General features: G+C 49.7%; 1 protein-coding gene across 8 annotated transcripts in view; it reads left to right on the top strand.

Annotated features, from left to right (window-relative positions):
* LOC138758299 (scavenger receptor cysteine-rich type 1 protein M130-like) overlaps positions 1-18,567 on the top strand; it is an 80,141-nt gene that overhangs the window by 8,536 nt on the left and 53,038 nt on the right. For 3 of the 8 annotated variants that reach the window (XM_069927020.1, XM_069927021.1, XM_069927016.1), the window contains exons 2-7: positions 982-1,070; positions 1,981-2,016; positions 3,616-3,921; positions 6,861-7,157; positions 9,575-9,883; positions 16,091-16,384. In XM_069927020.1, coding sequence (XP_069783121.1) covers positions 1,037-1,070; positions 1,981-2,016; positions 3,616-3,921; positions 6,861-7,157; positions 9,575-9,883; positions 16,091-16,384 — 1,276 coding nt within the window. In that variant the 5' untranslated portion in view covers positions 982-1,036. The remainder of the gene's footprint in view (positions 1-981; positions 1,071-1,980; positions 2,017-3,615; positions 3,922-6,860; positions 7,158-9,574; positions 9,884-16,090; positions 16,385-18,567) is intronic. The other 5 variants (XM_069927017.1, XM_069927019.1, XM_069927018.1 and 2 more) reach the window with 5 other exon arrangements.

The raw sequence follows: 18,567 nt of genomic DNA, 5'->3' as shown, positions 1-18,567 counted from the left end.
CACACACACACACACACACACACACACACACACACACACAGAGGGAGACCAACACACACACACACACACACACACACACACATACACAGGGAGACCAACACACACACACAGACCATCTCTCTCTCTCTCACACACACACACACACACTCAGATTGAGACCAACACATACATACTTATACACACACAGAGGTCATCTCACACACAGACAGGGAGTCAACACACGCATGGAGACCACACACACACGCACACACACACACACACACACACACATACACACACACTCTTTGGCGGGTAGAAGGATGAGAGGAGACTTGATAGAGGTCGACAAAATTCTGAGATGCAGAGACAGGGTGGATGGCCAGCACCTGTTTCCCTGGGAGAGATCAGCCAACACAAGAGGACAGATGTACAAAGTGAAGGGAGGGAAGTTCAAGCGTTTTTACACAGAGAGCTGTGGGGGCCTGGAACGCCCTACCGTGGATGGTGGTGGAAATTGGAACAATGGGGGCACATAAGAGACTCTTAGACACACGGTTGGAAGGAAAATCGAGCATTACAGGGTAGGGAGGGTTTTATTTTTATTGATTTTGGTCGCAATATTATAGGTCGGCACAACATCAAGGGCCGAAGGGCCTGTATTGTGCTGTAATGTTTTAGAATGATTTGCATGGTTACAGGATACTGTTCATCAGAGTCACAGACTGAGGGAAGTGGCCATTCCCCAGCTGGGAGTTCTCATTCTGATGGGCCAAAGATCCTGGACGAAGGACGGAAAGGCTCCTCGATAATTATTGGAGCCCAAAGCACTGCTCCCGTTCCACCCCTCCCCCCCCTGCCCTGCCTGCATCTTGCTCGAAATAGCTCCGGGCCGAAGCTCCCCTCTGCCTGATGCCGCCGGGCTCCCCAGCACCTCCTGCCATGTCGCACTGGCGCCGGGTGGGGCTTTCCCCGCCTGAACCTGCTCTGCCTTTTGTTTCCCAGCGTTTACCCTCGTGGCGCTGTGGTACCTTCCAGCTCTACTTGCAACCTCGCAGCGATGGCGGCTCTCCCCTGCGTTGTCTTGCTTTCCCGTAAGTGAGCAGGGTTCTGCGGGGTGGGGGGGGGGGTGCGGGTGGGAACAGGGGAGGCGGTTGGCATTGGAACCACAGTCCCTTCGGCCTGTGCCAAACTATTATTCTGCCTGGTCCCACTGACCTGAACCCAGTCCATGGTCCACCACACCCCTCCAGTCCACGTACCTGTCCAAATTATCTTAGATGTTAGAATCGAGCCTGTGTTCACCACCTCAGCTCATTCCACACCCCCACCATCCTCTAGGTGAAGAAGTTCCGCCTAATGTTCCTGTGTAGTGGAGTGGAGAACACTAAGTTCCTTGGAGTTCACTTAATTAGTGACCTATCGTGGACACTCAACATTTGTCAGGAAGGCGCAACAGCGACTGCACTCCCTGAGAATACAGAGGCAGGCAGGGCCACCATCATGTCAACCTTCCATAGGAGCTCCACCAAGAGCGTCCAGGCCGGCTGCATTGCAGTGCAGCATGATGATCCAATTGCACAAGTACAACCCGACGAAACAGTGTTCTCTGGTCCTCTGTGCAAAAACACCCAGACACACAACCAGACATAACACACATACAGGCAAACAATGCATATATAGTTCCTCCTAAACTTCTCCCCTTTCACCCTTAACTCGTGTCCTCTGGTTTGTATCTCACCTACCCTTAGTGGGAAAATCCGACCTATATTTATTCTGTCTGTCCCCATCATCATTTTAAATCCCTCGATCAAATCTCCCCTCATTCTTCTATGCTCCAGGGAATAAAGTCCCAATGGGACCAGGCAGGGACAAGAAGGGCCGAGGGGGCCTTTTTCTGTTTTGCGGTTTTCTATGGTTCTATCACTCTACACAGGAACAAAATACTCGCAGTTCTGTCACTGGGAGCCCCACAAACCATTATCTTCTTTGTTTCTCCATCAGTTGGGGCTTTGACTGGGATGGCCCTGGATTCAGGTGGTGAGTTTCTAGGTTAAATGGATGGTGACTGCTTGGGGTACTGGGTAGGCAGGGAAGACTGGGAGAGAGGTAGAGAGGGAGGGAGATGGAGGGGGAAAGATGGAGCGAGGGGGAGGGAGGGAGGGAGGGAGGGAGAGAGGTGGAGAAAGAAGGGGAGGGAGGGAGATGGAGGAGAGGGGATGGGGAGGGAGGAAGAGAGGGGAAGTAGATGGATGGGAGGAGAGGGATGGACGGAACGAGGGTTAGAGGCCAACGAGGAGGGGAGGGAGAGATATGGTGAGGGGGAGAGGTTGAGATGGAGAGAGGAGAGAGGGACAGAATGGGAGGGGAGAAGAGGGAGTGGGAGAAAGGGGGGAGAGAAAAAATGAAAGGGAAGGAGATGGAAATGGGGTGGGAAGGTAGGGAAGGAGGGAGGGAGAGGGCAGGGGGTGGGTGGCGAGAGGGAGGGGAGAGAGGGGGAAAGGAATGGAGGAAAGAGAGGGCCGAGGAAGAAAATGAGAAAGAAGATGGGAGAGAGGGGCAGAGAGAGAGAGAGAGTGTGAGAAAAGGGAGAGCATAAAGGAGAGAGTGGGGGAGAATGCGGGAATGCCGGAGGTTTGGGTGAGCGAGAGCTGATGTGATTGTGGGTGGGTGTGTAGGATTGGCAGTCGGGAGCTGCGGGAGCGTACAGAGTGAGGGTGGTCCACGATTTATTCTAACCCCCATGGACCCCCCCTCCTTTTTCCCACTCCGACATCTCCTGCCAGAGACCTGCAGTTGGTGGGGGGGGCGGGGGGGAGGCATCATCTTGTTATCCAGCTGGGATTCTCCCATCCCGATAGCATGAATGTTGACTCCTCTGGTTCCCATCAAACCCCTCCCTCCCCAAGTTTCCCTCCTTCCCCACTCCCTGTCCCACTGTGTCCGTCTCTCCTGTTCCCCCAACCCCTTACCTCCCTATTCAAAGAGCAACCCCCCTCCCCCATCACTACTCAGCCTCTTTCCCCTCTATTCTCCCACCTGGATCTACCTGTTATCCCCGACCTGTGGTCTCTCCACCTCTCCTGCCCCTTCCTCCCTCCTATCCTCCTCCCCTGTCCTTTGCTTCCTATTCTCCTCCTCCCCTGCCCCTTCCTCTCTCCTCTCCTCCCTCCTTTCCCCTTTCTCCCTCCTTTCCTCCTCGCCTCCCCCCTCCTATCCTCCTTTCCCCCTTCCTCCCTCCTCTTCTTCTCCTCCTGTTCCTTCATCCCTCCACTCCTCCTCCCCTGCCTCTTCCTCGCTCCTCTCCTCCTCCCCTGCCCCTTCCTCTCTCCGCTCCTTCCTCCTTTCCCCTTCCTCCCTCCTCTCCTCCTCCCTCTGCCCCTTCCTCCCTCCTCTCCTCCCCCTGCCCCTTCCTCCTCCACCTCTCCCGACCCTTTTATCCAGGTACATGCCTGTTTCTCCCCATACCTCACCTAAGGGCTCGTTCCCGAAACATCCTTCTGGAAGGCCCCCTCTTGACCTATCGTATCATCCCCATCCTCCCCGCCCCCTTCAATTTCATGGACCCTTTGCGGGAGGTTAGTGGCGGGCTGTGGGAGAACACCCCGGCGGGGATGCGCACTGACCTTTTGTTGGCAGTAGGATCCGGGAGGCCGAGGATACTGGTGCAGCGATGGAACCACCTCTACCTGAAAGCCGAGAGCCCCAAGGTCTACTGCATTGGCCCAAGGAACGCGGGTGGGTTGCATCGTCTGTACGAGGGGGTGGAGGGGGCGCCGCGGCTGTGGGCCACGAGTGAGGGAGAGGGAGGCCAGGCCACCTTCATCCTGCCACCGCTCAACGTCAGCCGGGACTACCGCTTCTGGTGCGCCCTGCAGGCCAGCCCGGAGGAAGAGGGCATGGTGAACACCACCATCAGTGAACCCGTCACAGTCACGGTTCAGGGTGAGAGTGGGAAGGAGGTGGGTGGGTGGGTGTGAGCCGATCCTTTTTTTGATATTTGTGATTTTCCAAACGAACTCAAACAGTTAATCAACATTATGAATATTAACAATATCAAATGCAATTTACATTGATCAATTCTACACAAGGTTTCCTGTAGAGTTCAGGCATTTTCCTTCCTCTTCCCTCCCCCCCCCTTACCCCCTCCACGTTTAACACTTAACCAACCACTGTTACACACAACCCTCAACAAAAGTCTGAAACATATAGCAGGGGGTTTATGGATTTGTCACGTTCCGGCGGCCAGTGCTCAGGCTGTTTCCTTCCCCTTCACTTTTCCTGGTTGGGATGGGATAGACCCCTCCCCATCGCCAGATGGGGAAGACGGTGGGTGGGGGGGTGAGGCACAACGGCCTGCGCTTCAACCTCCTCCAGGATTCAGGCGTGGTTGCCAAATGTTCGCAGAACCTTTTCCTCGGGTTGTTGGTGCTTTTCTCTTGGGTGGGGAGGACACAGCTTCGCGTCCCAGCATGGGAGTCGGACTTCCAGGGAGCTGCCATGCACCTCCTGGATGCTGCAAGTGTGATCGTTCCGCGGCAGATTTGAAATCTGGGCTGGTTCGTTGTGAGCCTTCCGTCCATTACGTTTCCCGACAGGAACAGCTCTGGGCCGTACGGGGGATTCTCGACCTATGATTTTCTTCTAGGGCTTGGGCCCAGGTCCACCTAGAAGGCCCTTACCTTGGTACACATCCAGGTTGTGTGCTTGAGGGCTTGGGCCCAGGTCCACCCAGAAGGCCCTTACCTTGGTACACATCCAGGTTGCGTGCTTGAGGGCTTGGGCCCAGGTCCACTCTGAGGCCCTTACCTTGGTACTCGTCCAGGTTGTGTGCTTGAGGGCTTGGGCCCAGGTCCACCCAGAAGGCCTTACCTTGGTACACGTCCAGGTTGTGTGCTTGAGGGCTTGGGCCCAGGTTCACTCTGAGGCCCTTACCTTGGTACTTGTCCAGGTTGTGTGCTTGAGGGCTTGGGCCCAGGTCCACCCAGAGGGCCTTACCTTGGTACACGTCCAGGTTGTGTGCTTGATGGGCTCTTTCTGTAACTCCATAGCCTTTAGACTTGCAGCTGACCCCAATTCCAAGAGCTCGACTGCAGACACGGAGAGGTGAGGTCAACCTTTATACCAGGGTCATGAGGGGAGGAGTTACCAGGGAGTGAGTCACCAGTTGGGGGGGGGGGGAGAAATGGGCTGGCTCCCCATCAGCATTCGCATCACCACAGTGTGCAGAGATTCCCGTCGCAATGCCGCATCGGAAGCATTCTGGTTTTGCCGCGTCAGGTGCAGCTGGTGCAGAAAGTTGCTGACACCGCACATTACCGATTGCAGTCATGCCGTCCCGTCGCACGCTGTGCCGCTCATCCTGGGTCCGACTTCCACCTCCGCCTTGATTAGCAAAGGCCCGGTTTGGGTCCATCTGCTTGGAGCAAGAAATCTATTGCCGAGATGAACCTTCGCGCGTTTCCCCCATTTGAATCTGAGCCTCTATGTCACTGCATGCTGGTGGGGGAAAGGGGTGGGTGGGGGGGGGGGGCGGGAAGAGGGGGTGAGCCAATATTATTGGCACCGGACACACTGATTTGGCTCTTCGCTTTTTTCAATCTTAAAACATTTTTATCGATTTGAGCATGCGCATAGAAACTGGAAAATCATGCAATTCATTCGTTTACAAGTCAGGAAGCACAAAAAGGAAAATAAAGATAAATTTTAATTACATTGTAAACTATTTGGTCGGGAAGGTGGTTTGTTTTTACATTTGGGTCTTTGTTTATTGGAGGGTAGAAGGTTGAGGGGGGATTTGATTGAGGTATTTAAGATTGATAGAGTAGATGTGAATAGGCTCTTCCCCCCTTGAAGGTAGGGGAGATTGGAATGAGGGGGCGTAAGTTAAGGGTTGGGGGTAAAAATTTAGAAGTAACATGAGAGGAAGCTTCTTCACTCAGAGAGGGGTGGCTGAGTGGAATGACCTTCCAGAAGAGGTGGTTACAACAGGGTCAGTTTGGTCATTTAAGAGGAGGTTAGATGAGACCATGGATGTGAGGGGGCTGGAGGGTTATGGTCAGGGAGTGGGTGGGTGGGATTAGAGGAGTTCACTTAAATCGGTGTGGACTAGAGGGGCCGAGATGGCCTGTTTCCGCACTGTAACTGTTATATGGTTATTCTACTTGGAAGTGTCCTGGAGTAAACACCTGTTTTGGTTAGAGGTAGGGAGTTTTATTTTGGAGAAGATATTAGGCCAGTGGTTCTCAACCTTTTTCTTCTCACCCACAGACCACTTTAAGTAATCCCGATGCCATCAGTGTTTTGTGATTAGTAAGGGATTGCTTAAGGTGGTCTGTGGGTGGGAAGAAAAAGTTTGAAAACCAGTTTTAATTGTCCCTCATTGACTCGTGATGTGAACAGTTCCAAAGGAAATGGGCCATTGACCATTTTTCTCAAGCCAACTATTTTTGTAACAATTGGGTCTGGAGCAGTGATTCTCAACCTTCCCTTCCCACCCACAGACCACCTTAAGCAATCCCTTACTAATCACAGAGCACTGATAGCATCGGGTTTACTTAAAGTGGTCTGTGAGTGGGAAGACCACTGCTCTAAGTTAAACAATTAATTTATAAATCTCAATTGAGCTGCTTTATAATAATTCTTACTATATAACCATGTCAAACCTTTATCACAAGATAAAGGAGAGGAAGTGGGCCATTCAGTCCATCAAATCTGCTCTGCCCCTCCTCCCTGAGTGAAACCATTCTCACCTCTCGCTCCAAGTTCCGGCCTTTTCCCCACATCCCTCGATCCCTTGACTCATTAGATGCCAAACCATTAAAATTAAAAACAACATGTCCTCAAATTTTATGTGTAGATTTAAAAAAAAAGTCTCCTTCCAGATCGTCCATCGAGACCCATGATCAACATCAACCCCATCAGCGGCCACTTCCAGCAGTTCCGGGAGATTACCTGCTCAGTAAACAGGTACTACCGGGTGCAGATATTTTACTTGAAGAAGGACGGGTGCTCTCTGTGCATCCGCCCAGATCTGGTGAGGGTGCAGAAGACCTCAGCCACCTTCCGCGTGGCGAACACCAGGGCCGAGAACGGGGGCAATTACACCTGCTGGTACCAGGTGTGGTCGAGTGGATGGAGCTACAACTCGACAGAGAGCAAGGTGGTGCACCTGTCCACAGGCAAGTGACGCAGAATGGTTGGACAGGGAGGTGGCAAGAGGAGGGTGGGGGAGGAGATCGGATAAGGAAGATTTAATTAAAATAAATTTAAAGCGTTTCATTTAACGTATTTTCTTTTTCAATATTTTTATTAAGCATTAACATTTCACATCCAAAAATACAGACTACATACATTTAAATTTAAAAAGATACATTAAAATTTAATCATATAATATCATACAAGGTACAAAAAAAGGAAAATCTAAACCCATGACCAAGAATGAAGTTGTTTGGCCAGAGAAAAGGAGACAAAATCGTGATAAATTTCCTCCTGAGACAACAGTTCTACCTTCATAACAAATCAACAATTACAAAAGTCACTCAAAAGGGATCCCATGGTGTTTGAAAATTTACATTCAAATTGGAAATTGATCCTCGAATCTTCTCTAAGTTTAAACATGACGTCACATAGCCACTGAGTGTGATTAAACCTATCTGAACAAACACACCAGCTGAGCCACAAGAGAAATACATGTAAATCAGATGCCGTTAATGTTATGTCACTCGCTCCATCACTACCAAATAAAACAGTTGAGGGGTTTGGTTTAAAATTAACTTTAGAAAGTGCAGAGAAAGTTTGAAATACAGGTAGACCATAATTGGCATACCTTGGATTGGTCGTAAGTCAGAATCGCATGTGTTAATGAGGTATGAAAGCAATTTTTCAAAAAAAAATTCAACAAATGAACCTTTTTTGAAGAATCTCAGCATATGTACAGTATTAAAAAAAATTCGGTTGACTGTCCGAGTGCATGTAACCTGTGTAAATTGTAAGTTGAGGATGACCTGTGTTTTGTTCCAATATTTCTCAAGGCTCCGGCACGTCCAGAACATATGAATTAATGAAGCATCTCCATTGTTGCATTTATCACAATGAAGAGATCATCCACATAAAAACGAGATATTCTGGACATGAGCATTACTTTAAATTGTAGGAGAGAGTGGTAGGCACATAAAGAAGACATGACTATGGACTATTTTAAATTGTAGGAGACAGTGGTGGGCACATAAAAAAGACTTGATTATGGACTACTTTAAATTGTAAGAGAAAGCGATGGGCACTTAGAGAGGAGGAATTATCCCATTTGAAAATGACATTCCAAGTTTTTTTCAGGAATTGAAAGGTGTAGGTGCTTGTCTCAGGCTTTTTAAATTTTATCTGAGGGAGCCCCTTTTATTCCCAATCACATGTCATAAATGTTAGTTAATCAAATTCTTATCAGTTCTCTAAATGTTTTAAAGATTTATTTGTCAATAGGAGTCTTGCTTCCTTTGAACAACTTTCAGTTAAATACGATCAACCAAATACTCATTTTTTTCGTTATCTATAGATTAGAGATTTTTTACATTATCAATTACATAGATTTCCTAAGAGGAAGATTTTAAAAAAATTAAATTTAGACGAACAGCGCGGTAACAGCCCATTTCGGCCCACAGTCCGTGCTGCTCAATTTACACTCCATTAACCTACACCCTTTGGTACTTTCTGATGGGTGGGAGGAGACCGGTGCTCCCCGGGGAAATCTTACGCAGACACGGGGGAGAATGTACAAACTTCTTACGGGCAGTGCTGGATTCAAACTCTGGTCCCAATTACTGGCACTGTGAAGGCATTGCACTGACTGCTACGCCACCGTTTAGCGAGACGTTGCCGCGGCTTCAGAAATTGAGTGACAGGGAAAGATGGTGAAATGACCGGCTGAGTTCCTCAATATTTTAGGGGGTTTTTAACACAGGGAAAAGTTCAATAGGTTAGGACTTTATTCCCTGGAGTGTAGAAGAATGAGGATAGATTTGATAGAGGATGTTGCCCGGACTTCAGGAACTGAGTTACAGGGAAAGGTTAAATAGATTGGGGCTTTATTCCTTGGAGTGTAGAAGAATGAGGGGAGATTTGATTGAGGATGTTGCCCGGACTCCATGAACTGAGTTGCAGGGAAAGGTAAAACAGGTTGGGACTTTATTCCCTGGAGTGTAGAAGAATGAGGGGTGATTTGATTGAGGTATTTAAAATGATGAGGGGGACAGAGTAAATGTAGGTCAGCTTTTCCCATTGAAGGGAAGTGAGATACAAATCAGGGAACGTGGGTTGAGGGTGAAAGGGGAAAAGTGTAGGGGGACGTGAGAGGGAACTTCTTCACACAGAGAGTGGTGGGGCTGTGGAACAAGCTGAACGCTGGCTCAATTTTATTGTTTAAGAAGAATTTGGACAGGTACATGGATGGGAGAGGGTGCAGGTCAGTGAGACAGGGAAGTAATTGTTTGGCACACACTAGAAGGGCCAAAGGGCCAGTTTTCTATGATTAATATATCTCTCTTGCCTTGTCGACCTCCTCCCTCCACCCCAATTTTGTTCTCTTCCCCCCCAACCCTGGCAGGAGACTCCATGCTGAGGCTGGTGAACGGCAGAGACCGGTGCTCGGGGCAAGTGGAGATCTTCTATGGTGGGGAGTGGGGCAGAGTGTTGTCAGAGGGCTGGGACCTGGCGACGGCGGACGTCCTCTGCCACCACCTCGAGTGCGGCTTTGGGGAAGCCCTGCCCAACCTGGGCCAGGGCACTGGTAAGATCTGGCTGAAGGGCGCCAACTGCCAGGGAGGGGAGGAGACGTTCTGGGAGTGCTTCCTCTTTCCGCAGCGCACTGCGACCATGTGGGAGAGAAATGCGGATGCTGCGGTGACCTGCTCCAGTGAGTACATGTGCAACATGGGGAAGAGGTTGTGGGCGGGGGTGGGGGGGAGAGTGACCTTGAGCTCTCTTGGCAAGGCTCCATAGGGGAGTTTCAGATCCTCGCTCTTCTTGGCGAGGCAGTGAACTGTATTCGACATTGGCTGGATGGGAAAAGACAGAGAGTAGTGGTGGATGTTGCTTCCCAGACTGGAGACCTGTGACGTGTGGTGTTGCCTCAGGGGTTGGCGCTGGGACCGTTGTTGTTTGTCATCAATCTCAATGACAGAACATAGGACAGGCCCTTCACCCTCGATGTTGTGCCATAGAACCATAGACTGCTGCAGCACAGAAAACAGGCCATTTGGCCCCTCTCATCTGTGCTGACCATCATCTCCCAAGTCCCACTGACCTGCTCCCACTCCAGAACCTTCCAGGCCTCTCCCAATCAAACACACGATTGAGCCCGCATTCACCATGTCAGATGGGCGGCCCGTTCTGCACTCCCACCAACTCTTTGAGTGAAGAACTTCCCCCTCAACCTTTCCCTCTTCAGCTTAAAACCATGACCTCTCGTATTAATCTCCCCCAATCTCAGTGGTAAAAGCTGACTTGCTCTCACTCTGCCTCTACCTCTCATAATCTTGTAAACCTTGACCAAATCTCCCCTCATTCTTCAGGGAATAAAGTCCCAATCTGTTTAACCTTTCCTTGTAACTCAGTTCCTGAAGTCCGGGCAACATCCTCTATCAAATCTCCTCTCATTCTTCTGCATTCCAGGGAATAAAGTCCCAACCTGTTTAACGTTTCCCTGTAACTCAGTTCCTGATGTCCGGCAACAACCTTTATCAATCTCCTCTCATTCTTCTACACTCCAGGGAATAAAGTCCCAACCTGTTTGACCTTTCCCTGTAACTCAGTTCCTGGAAACCTAGCAACATCCTAGTAAATCTTCTCTGCCCTCTTTCAATCTGATTGATATCCTCCCTATGGTTTGGTGACCAGAACTGCGCACAATATTCCAAATTTGGCCTTACTAATGTCTTCAACAACTTCAACAGAACATCCCAACTCAGTACTTTGATTTATAAAGGCTAAGATACCAAAAGGTTTCTTTACAGCCCTGACCACGAGCAACACCATCTTCAGGGAACAAGTATCTGTATCCCCAGATCTCCCTGCCCCTCTGCACTCCTCAGTGCCCGGCCATTCACCCTGTACATCCTTTTTGGTTTGTCCTTCCAAAATGCATCACCTCACACTTCACTGCATTAAATGCCATCTGCCATTTTTTGGCCCATTGTCTGAGCTAGTCCAGATCACTCTGCAAGCTTTGACAATCTTCTTTGTTGCACGACATCTCCGATTATAGTGTCATGAGCAAACCTGCTGATCCAATTCCCCACATTATCATCCAGATCATTGATGTAGACAACAGAAAAACAATGTTCCCAGCACCGATCCCTGAGGCAACACCACTCATTACAGACCTCCACTTTAAGAAGTGTTATGAGACCAGAGGACCCTAAAACCCAGCAGCAATAGATATTCACCAAGACAAATGGTTACTTTAAAAAAAGTTACTTTTAATTATCTTTAAGTATGAAAATAGAATCACACTTTAACTTGTCTCTATTGACTTAACTAACCTAACTTAACCCCCTTCTAATTTTAAGCGCACGTGTATATGTGTGTGTAAGTTCAAAAAAGTTCTTTGGTTCACAGTCCAATCTCACTTCTCATTCCTCCAAGTTCACTGGTTGCAGGCAATTCTTATACAGTGCACAGAATTTAACATGTATAAAGTTCACCAGGCTTTGGTGCTTGAAAGGTAAATGGTTACTGCTCAGGAAGGTTCTTGTCGGTTTTCAGAGAGAGATTTGTTGTACACTGGACACCCACAACTGATGTACTTCCATCAGCCACTTCAGTGACTTGCTGACGAAACTTTGCTCCTCACGGTTCTCCAGATGATAACCTCTTTCTTTCAGGTCACCACAGAGTTCCTTCTTGTTTCGCTTATTCCAAGTGAAACATTAGACAGCCAGTCTTCTCCTCTTGCATGAACCACAAGGACTTTGACCAGGCTGTCTTACAAATGGGCTTTCCATAAGCTTGCCAGCTTGTCCTGTTCCAGTCCCAGTGTCTGTTGGCTGTAACACTGTACAAATGATCTTTGTCTCTCTCTCTCTCTGACACCTTGAGAGAAAACCTGTTTGATTGTCTCTGCTTGCAAAATCACATGACCCTTTCAGAACAGCGTTCCACTCCAGACAGTTAGCAGCTCCAACAAGTTCTTTCATCTGTTGCCTTTTGTAAACAACAATCCATTAGCGAAGTCTCTTGAGCACTCTTCAGAGCTCTTGCAAAATCTCTGAGGCCCCGACGTGTCTAGCATGGGGCAGAGCTCCAGTATTTCAAATAAGATCTGTTTTAAGGTGCTTGTATGTGACCTGCTCAAACAAACCTTTCCCAATTTATCTCCCAGAAACATATCTATATACTCTGACAGAACCCGCCATCCACCACTATTCTCTGTTTTCTCCCACACAGCCAATTTCAAATCCAGTTTACAGTCTCTCATTGGATACCCAGTGTCTGAACCTTCTGAACTAACCTCCCATGTGGGACCTTGCAAAGGCTTTACTAAAGTCCATGTTGACAACATCCACACCTTTCCTTCATCTATTTTCTTGGCGACCTCCTTGAAAAAACTCTACAAGGTTCATTAAACATGACCAACCACTCACAAAGCCATGCTGACTGTCCTTAATCAGCCCCTAACTGTCCAAATACCTATATATCCAGTATCTCAGAACTCCTTCTAATAATGTACCCACTACTGATGTCAGGCTCACCGGCCTGTAATTACCTGGTTTACCTTTGGAGCCTTTTTTAAACAACGGGACAATGTGGGCCACCAATCCTCTGGCACCTCCCCCATGGCCAAGAACATTTTGAATATATATGATGGGGCCCTTGAAATTTCTACACTTGTTTCCCTGAAGGTCCGAGGGAATATCAAATCTGACCCAGGTGATTTATCTCCCTTTATTCGCTGTAAGGCAGCAAGAACCTCCTCCTCCTTAATCTCCATATGTGCTGACCCACATTTTCATTTAAAAAAAACTAAACCCTCCCTATCCCATAACCCTCTATTTTCTTTCCTTCTGTGTGCCTGTTTAAGAGTCCCTTAAATGCCCCCATTGTACCAGCCTCCACCATCACCCCTAACCAAGGCATTCCAGGCCCCCACCACTCTCTGAACTTCCTTCCCTTCACTTGTACAGACGTCCTCTGGTGTTGGCTGATCCTGCCCTGGGAAACAGGCACTGGCCGTCCGCCCTATCTCTGCCTCTCATAATCTTGTTGACCTCCATCAAGTCTTCTCTCACCCTTTTACGCCCCAAAGAGAAAAGTCTCAGCTCTGCCAACTTGTTTTCCAATCCAGGCATTGTCCTGATCAATCTCGTCTGCTCCCTCTCCAGAGCTTCTCCATCCTTCCTGTAATGTGCCCAGAACTGAACACAATACTCCAAGTGTTTTCTCACTAGAGATTTGTAGAGTTGTAACATGACCTCTCAACTCCTGAACTCAATACCCCCATTAACGAAGCCCAGCATCCCATAGACCTTCTTAACTACCCTATCAACCTGTGAGCGACCTTGAAGGATAGATGGATGATAATGTGGTAAATTGGATCAGCAAGTTTGCAGATCACACTAAGATTGGAGACGTTGTGGACAGAGAGGAGGGTTTTCAAAGCTGGCAGAAGGATCTGTACCAGCTGGGAAAAATGGCGGATGGAATTTAATGCAGACAAGTGTGAGGTGTTGCACTTTGGAAGGATAAACCAAGAAAGGATGTACATGGTGAATGGTCAGGCACTGAGGAGTGCAGTAGAATGGAGGGATCTGGGAATAGAGGCACATAATTCCCTGAAAGTGGCATCACAGGTGGACAGGGTTATAAAGAGAGATTTTGGCATCTTGGCTTTCATAAATCAAAGTGTTGAATACAGGAGTTGGGACATGGTGGACAACCAGAAAATGATACAGCACAGAAACAGGCCCTTCGGCCCTCCTAGTCAGTGCTAAACCATTATTATGCCTAGACTCTCTGACCTTCACTCAGTCCATATCCCCCCATACCTCTCCCATCCAGGTACCTGTCCGAATACCTCTTAAATGACAAAATCGAGTCCGCATTCACCGCTTCAGCTGGCAGCTCGTTCCACACTCCCACCACTCTCTGTGTGAAGAGGTTCCCCCTGAACCTTTCCACATTCACCCCATGGTCCCTCTGTTCATTCACATCCTTAAGCAACCGATGAACCCTGGACTCAGCTGTCTGGTTAGTCCTTCCCAAATGCATCACCTCACACTGATCTGGATTGAGAGAGGGGCAGGGGAAGGAGATGGTCCCAAAAGCAAGGGGGTAATAGGTGGATAAGGGAGGAAGGGCACACAAGCAAACAGGAGTGGAGGGTGGGGGTGAGGCTCTGCTAATGGAAGAGGGAAGGGGGTGGAGAGCAGGAGAAAAGGAGACAGAGCGGAGGGAGAACAGGGAGCCTGCGTTCGGTCTCTACGACGTAGAGAGGGCCACAAACGGGAGCGCCAGATGCAGTGGATGACTCACGTGGGTACACACGTGAGGTTTTGGAAGGACTGTTTGGTGAGGGGAGGGGGTGTGGGCGCAAGTGGAGCATCAAGGAGACTGGGCGCAGACCAGGAGATCGCTTTGTCGAGGGCCTCAGCTCCGTCCGCTGCAATAGCGTGGATCTCCCAGTTCAATTCCACATCCTGTTCTGAGGTGGCGCGGTTGGCCTAGCGGTCAGTGCCATGTCTTTGCGGTGCCAGCGGTCGGGACCTGGGGTTCAAATCCCGCTCTGCAAGGAGTTTGTATGCTCTTCCCTTGTCTGCGTGGGTTTCCCCCAAGGGCCTCCGGTTTCCTCCCCCCAGTTTGAAACGTACAGGGTGCAAATTGGACAGCCCGGACTCATGGGACGAAATGGCCTGTTCCTGTCTAAATTTAAATTAAAAAAATTCCCTTGCCCACACGTCTGCCCTCAGAGGCCGTGAGACACATGCTGCCAGATGGGGGCCACCCGCAAATTGGAGGAACAATACCTCCGCCTGGGCACCCTCCAACCAGGCGGCATTAATATCGACTTCTCTGGCTTTTGTTAAAACAGCCCCCAGCCTCATTTCTTCCCCAGCTCTGTCACTCCCCCTTTTCCCTGTCTCCTTTCACGCAGACTGTGATAAATTCTCACCTCTTCTCTTATCACGTCCAATTCACACCTTTTGTTCAGAATCAAGATTTATTGTCACGAACAAGTCGTGAAATTTGGAGCATCATAGAGCAAACATTCATATTATAACCGTCTTTCAATATTCCTATTAAAAAATACTGCATGAAAAGTCAGGCCGTGTCTCTGGTTCATGGATCACTCAGGTATCTGACAGCAGCGGGGAAGAAGCTGTCCTTGTTACTCTTCTTCAGGCTCCTGGACCTTTTCCCCGACGGTAGCAGAGTGAAGAGGGCCTGGCCTGGGGGGTGTGGGGTCTTTGAAGATAGAGGGGGTCTGAGGATCGGTCCTGGAGCCTCCATTTCGATGTGATCATGGAGCAGGCTGGCCAACGGCTAGACTTTGTGAGGTGTCTGAGGAGATTCAGTCTGTCACTGAAAACTCTCGTAAACCTCTACAGGTGGACCGTGGAGAGCATTCTGGCTGATTCCATCACTGCCTGGTACGGAGACACCAACTCTCAGGACAAGAATAAATTCCAGAGGGTCGTTCACTCGGCCTGCGACATCACAGGCACCAGATGTCACTCCATCAAGGACATCGATGTGAGGCGGGGTCTTCAAAAAGCAGCCTCGATCCTCAAAGAACCTCCCCATTCCCCAGGCCAGGCCCTCTTCACTCTGCTACCATTGGGGGTAAAGGTACAGGAGCCTGAAGACGAGCTTCAGTGGCACAAGGACAGCTTCGTCCCCGCTGCCACCCGATTCTGGAATGATCCATGAACCACAGACACTGCCTGACTTTTCGTGCTCTGTTATTTTTTACAGTGATGTTGTCAGACGGTTATAATATGAATGTTTGCTCTATGATACTGCTGCAAGACACCAAATTTCATGACAATAAGTCCTGATTCTGATTCTGATATCTGTGGAATCAGTACTGTTGAGGTGACAGACATTTCCATTGACTTCATGCCAGAATTACCAGCGAAGCCAACAATTTCTCTGCCACGATCACCGGCAATCTTTGTGGAGGGCGAGAATTTTGAGATGAAGTGCACGGCTCCAAATTTCTACTTTGAGATGAACTTTTACTTGGGAAGAGTTGGGGGGGAGGTGAGGCACTCAAGAGCTCGAGCGTTCAGCACCATGTTCGCCTTCACCAACGTCACCTCCGGCGATACCGGCACCTACACCTGTTGGTACAAGATCGGACGAGCCGGGCGCTGCTTCAACTCAACTGTCAGCGACCGCGCCCGTCTCGACGTGGGAGGTGAGCAGAAACAACAGTTCTCACCCGGTGCTCCTCGGGAGGGGGTGGGGTGGGGTGGGGGTGGTCTGGCAGGGAATCCGGGTGGGGTGGGAGGGGTGGGAGAAGGTCAGTGGCAGGAGCGAGAGGGGAGCTGGTGTGGTGGGACCTGGGGAATCTGGAAAGAGGGGTGCACCCCTGTGGAGAGGAGGGGAAGAACAGGGAGAAGGAGGGGAGAGGAGAGGATGAAGGAGGAAAGGAGGGAGAGAGAAGAGGGGAAGATAGGAGGGAGGTAGGGGCAGGGGAGGAGGAGAGGGAGGAAGGGGTTGGAGGTGGAGAGGAGGGAAGAAGGGGCAGGGGAGGGGGAGATAAAGGAGGAAGGGGCAGGGGAGAAAGAGGGAAGGTAATGAGAGGAGGGAGGATGGAGAGGACGGAAGGGAACAGGTGAATAGGTGAGAGGTGACAGGTTGATTCTGAGGCGAGTGTTGAAGCTGACAAGCGACAGGGGCACCGGGCGCTTTCTCTTCGACCACGAGCCCTTAAGATGGGAGTGGGAAATGACCATTCAGCCCTTCGAGTCTGCCCCGCCCTGAGCTGATCCATTCCCCTACTCAGCCCCACTGCCCGGCCTTCTCCCCACATCCTTTCATGCTCTGGCTACTCAAGAACCCTTCTTAAACCCACCCAAGGACCCGGCCTCCACCTCCCCCCGTGGCAACAGATTTCCCACCCTCCAGCTGAAGAAATTCCTCCACATCTCTGTTCTCAGCGGGCGCCCTTCAATCCGGAAGTTGTGCCCTATTGTCCTGGACTCTCCCACCGCAGGAAACAACCTTTCCACACCGACTCTGTCCATGCCTTTCAATGTTCAAAATGTATCAACGAGGACCCCCCCCCTCCCAGTTCTCCTAAATTCCAATGAACACAGGCCAAGAACTGTCAATCACTCCTTCCATTCCTGGAATCATCCTTGTGAACTTCCTCTGAATCCTCTCCAATGACAGCACATCCTTTCAGAAATGAGAGTCAAGTTTATTGTCATCTGATTTTCCAAATACGAGTCAATGAAACAACGTTCTCCGGTCCTCGGCACAAAACACGCAGAAGTCACGCAACCAGACGTCACGCATGTACAGACAAACAATACACAGACAGAGCAAGTTTTTTCACCCTTAAATATTGAGAGTCTTGGAGGGTTCGTGCGAGCAGTTCCTTTGGTCATTCATCATCTTCGCTGCCCATAGGGAGAAGCTGGTGGTGTTGGCTCTGATCCTCCTGTATCTCTGCCTCGACGGGAAGTGGCTGAAAGATGCGGGGGTGGAAGGGGCCCTCAATGATTTTCCGCGTCCTCTTCAGACAAACAATCCCAATAGATCATGTCAATGGGAGGGAGAGGGAAGGGAGACTCCTATGATCCTCTTTGCCACTCTTGCGGCCCTCTTGACTGACCGCCAATCAGTTTCTCTGCAGCAATCGTGCCACACGGTGATGCAGCCAGCCAGGACGCTCTCCATCAAGCTCCTGCAGAAGGTTGACAATACCCTTGGCTGCTTTAGTCTTCTCAGGAAGGCTGTTGGGACTTCCTGACAAGTGAGGAGATGTCAAGTGTCCTCAATAGTTGAGTGAACTCCATTCTCTCCACTAGAGTTTTTGATGTGTAGCTGAGGCTGGTCTTTCCTGGTCCTCCTGAAGCCTGTGATCATCTCTTTTCATCTTGTCCATGTTGAGACTCAAGCCGTTGCTCTCGCACCATTTGGTGGACAGTTGTTTCTCAGACTGGAGGTGTGGGTCAAGTGGTGTGCCTCGTGGATCGGTGTTGGGACCATTATTGTTTGTTATCTATGTAAATGATATGGATGATAATGTGGTGAATTGGATCAGCAGGTTTGCTGATGACGCAGAGATTGGAGACTTCGGGAACTGTGAAGAAGATTTTCAAAGCTTGTACAGGGATCTGGACCAGCTGGGAAATTGGGCCAGTAAATGGCAGATGGAGTTTAATGGAGATCAGTGTGAGGTGCTGCACTTTGGAAGAGTGAATCAGGGTTGGACATTGAGGAGTGCAGAGGAGCAGAGAGATCCGGGAATACATTGTTCCCTGAAGGTCGCAGGTGGACAGGGCTGTAAAGAAAGCTTTGGGCATCTCTGCCTTTATCAATCAAAGTATTGAGTCTAGGAGTTGGGATGTTATGTTGAAGTTGTTCAAG

The sequence above is a fragment of the Narcine bancroftii genome, chromosome 3, assembly GCF_036971445.1.
Source record: "Narcine bancroftii isolate sNarBan1 chromosome 3, sNarBan1.hap1, whole genome shotgun sequence".
Taxonomy (NCBI): Eukaryota; Metazoa; Chordata; class Chondrichthyes; order Torpediniformes; family Narcinidae; genus Narcine; species Narcine bancroftii.
The sequence above is the reverse complement of the archived record's forward strand: the minus strand, read 5'-3'. Positions and strand labels throughout refer to the sequence as shown.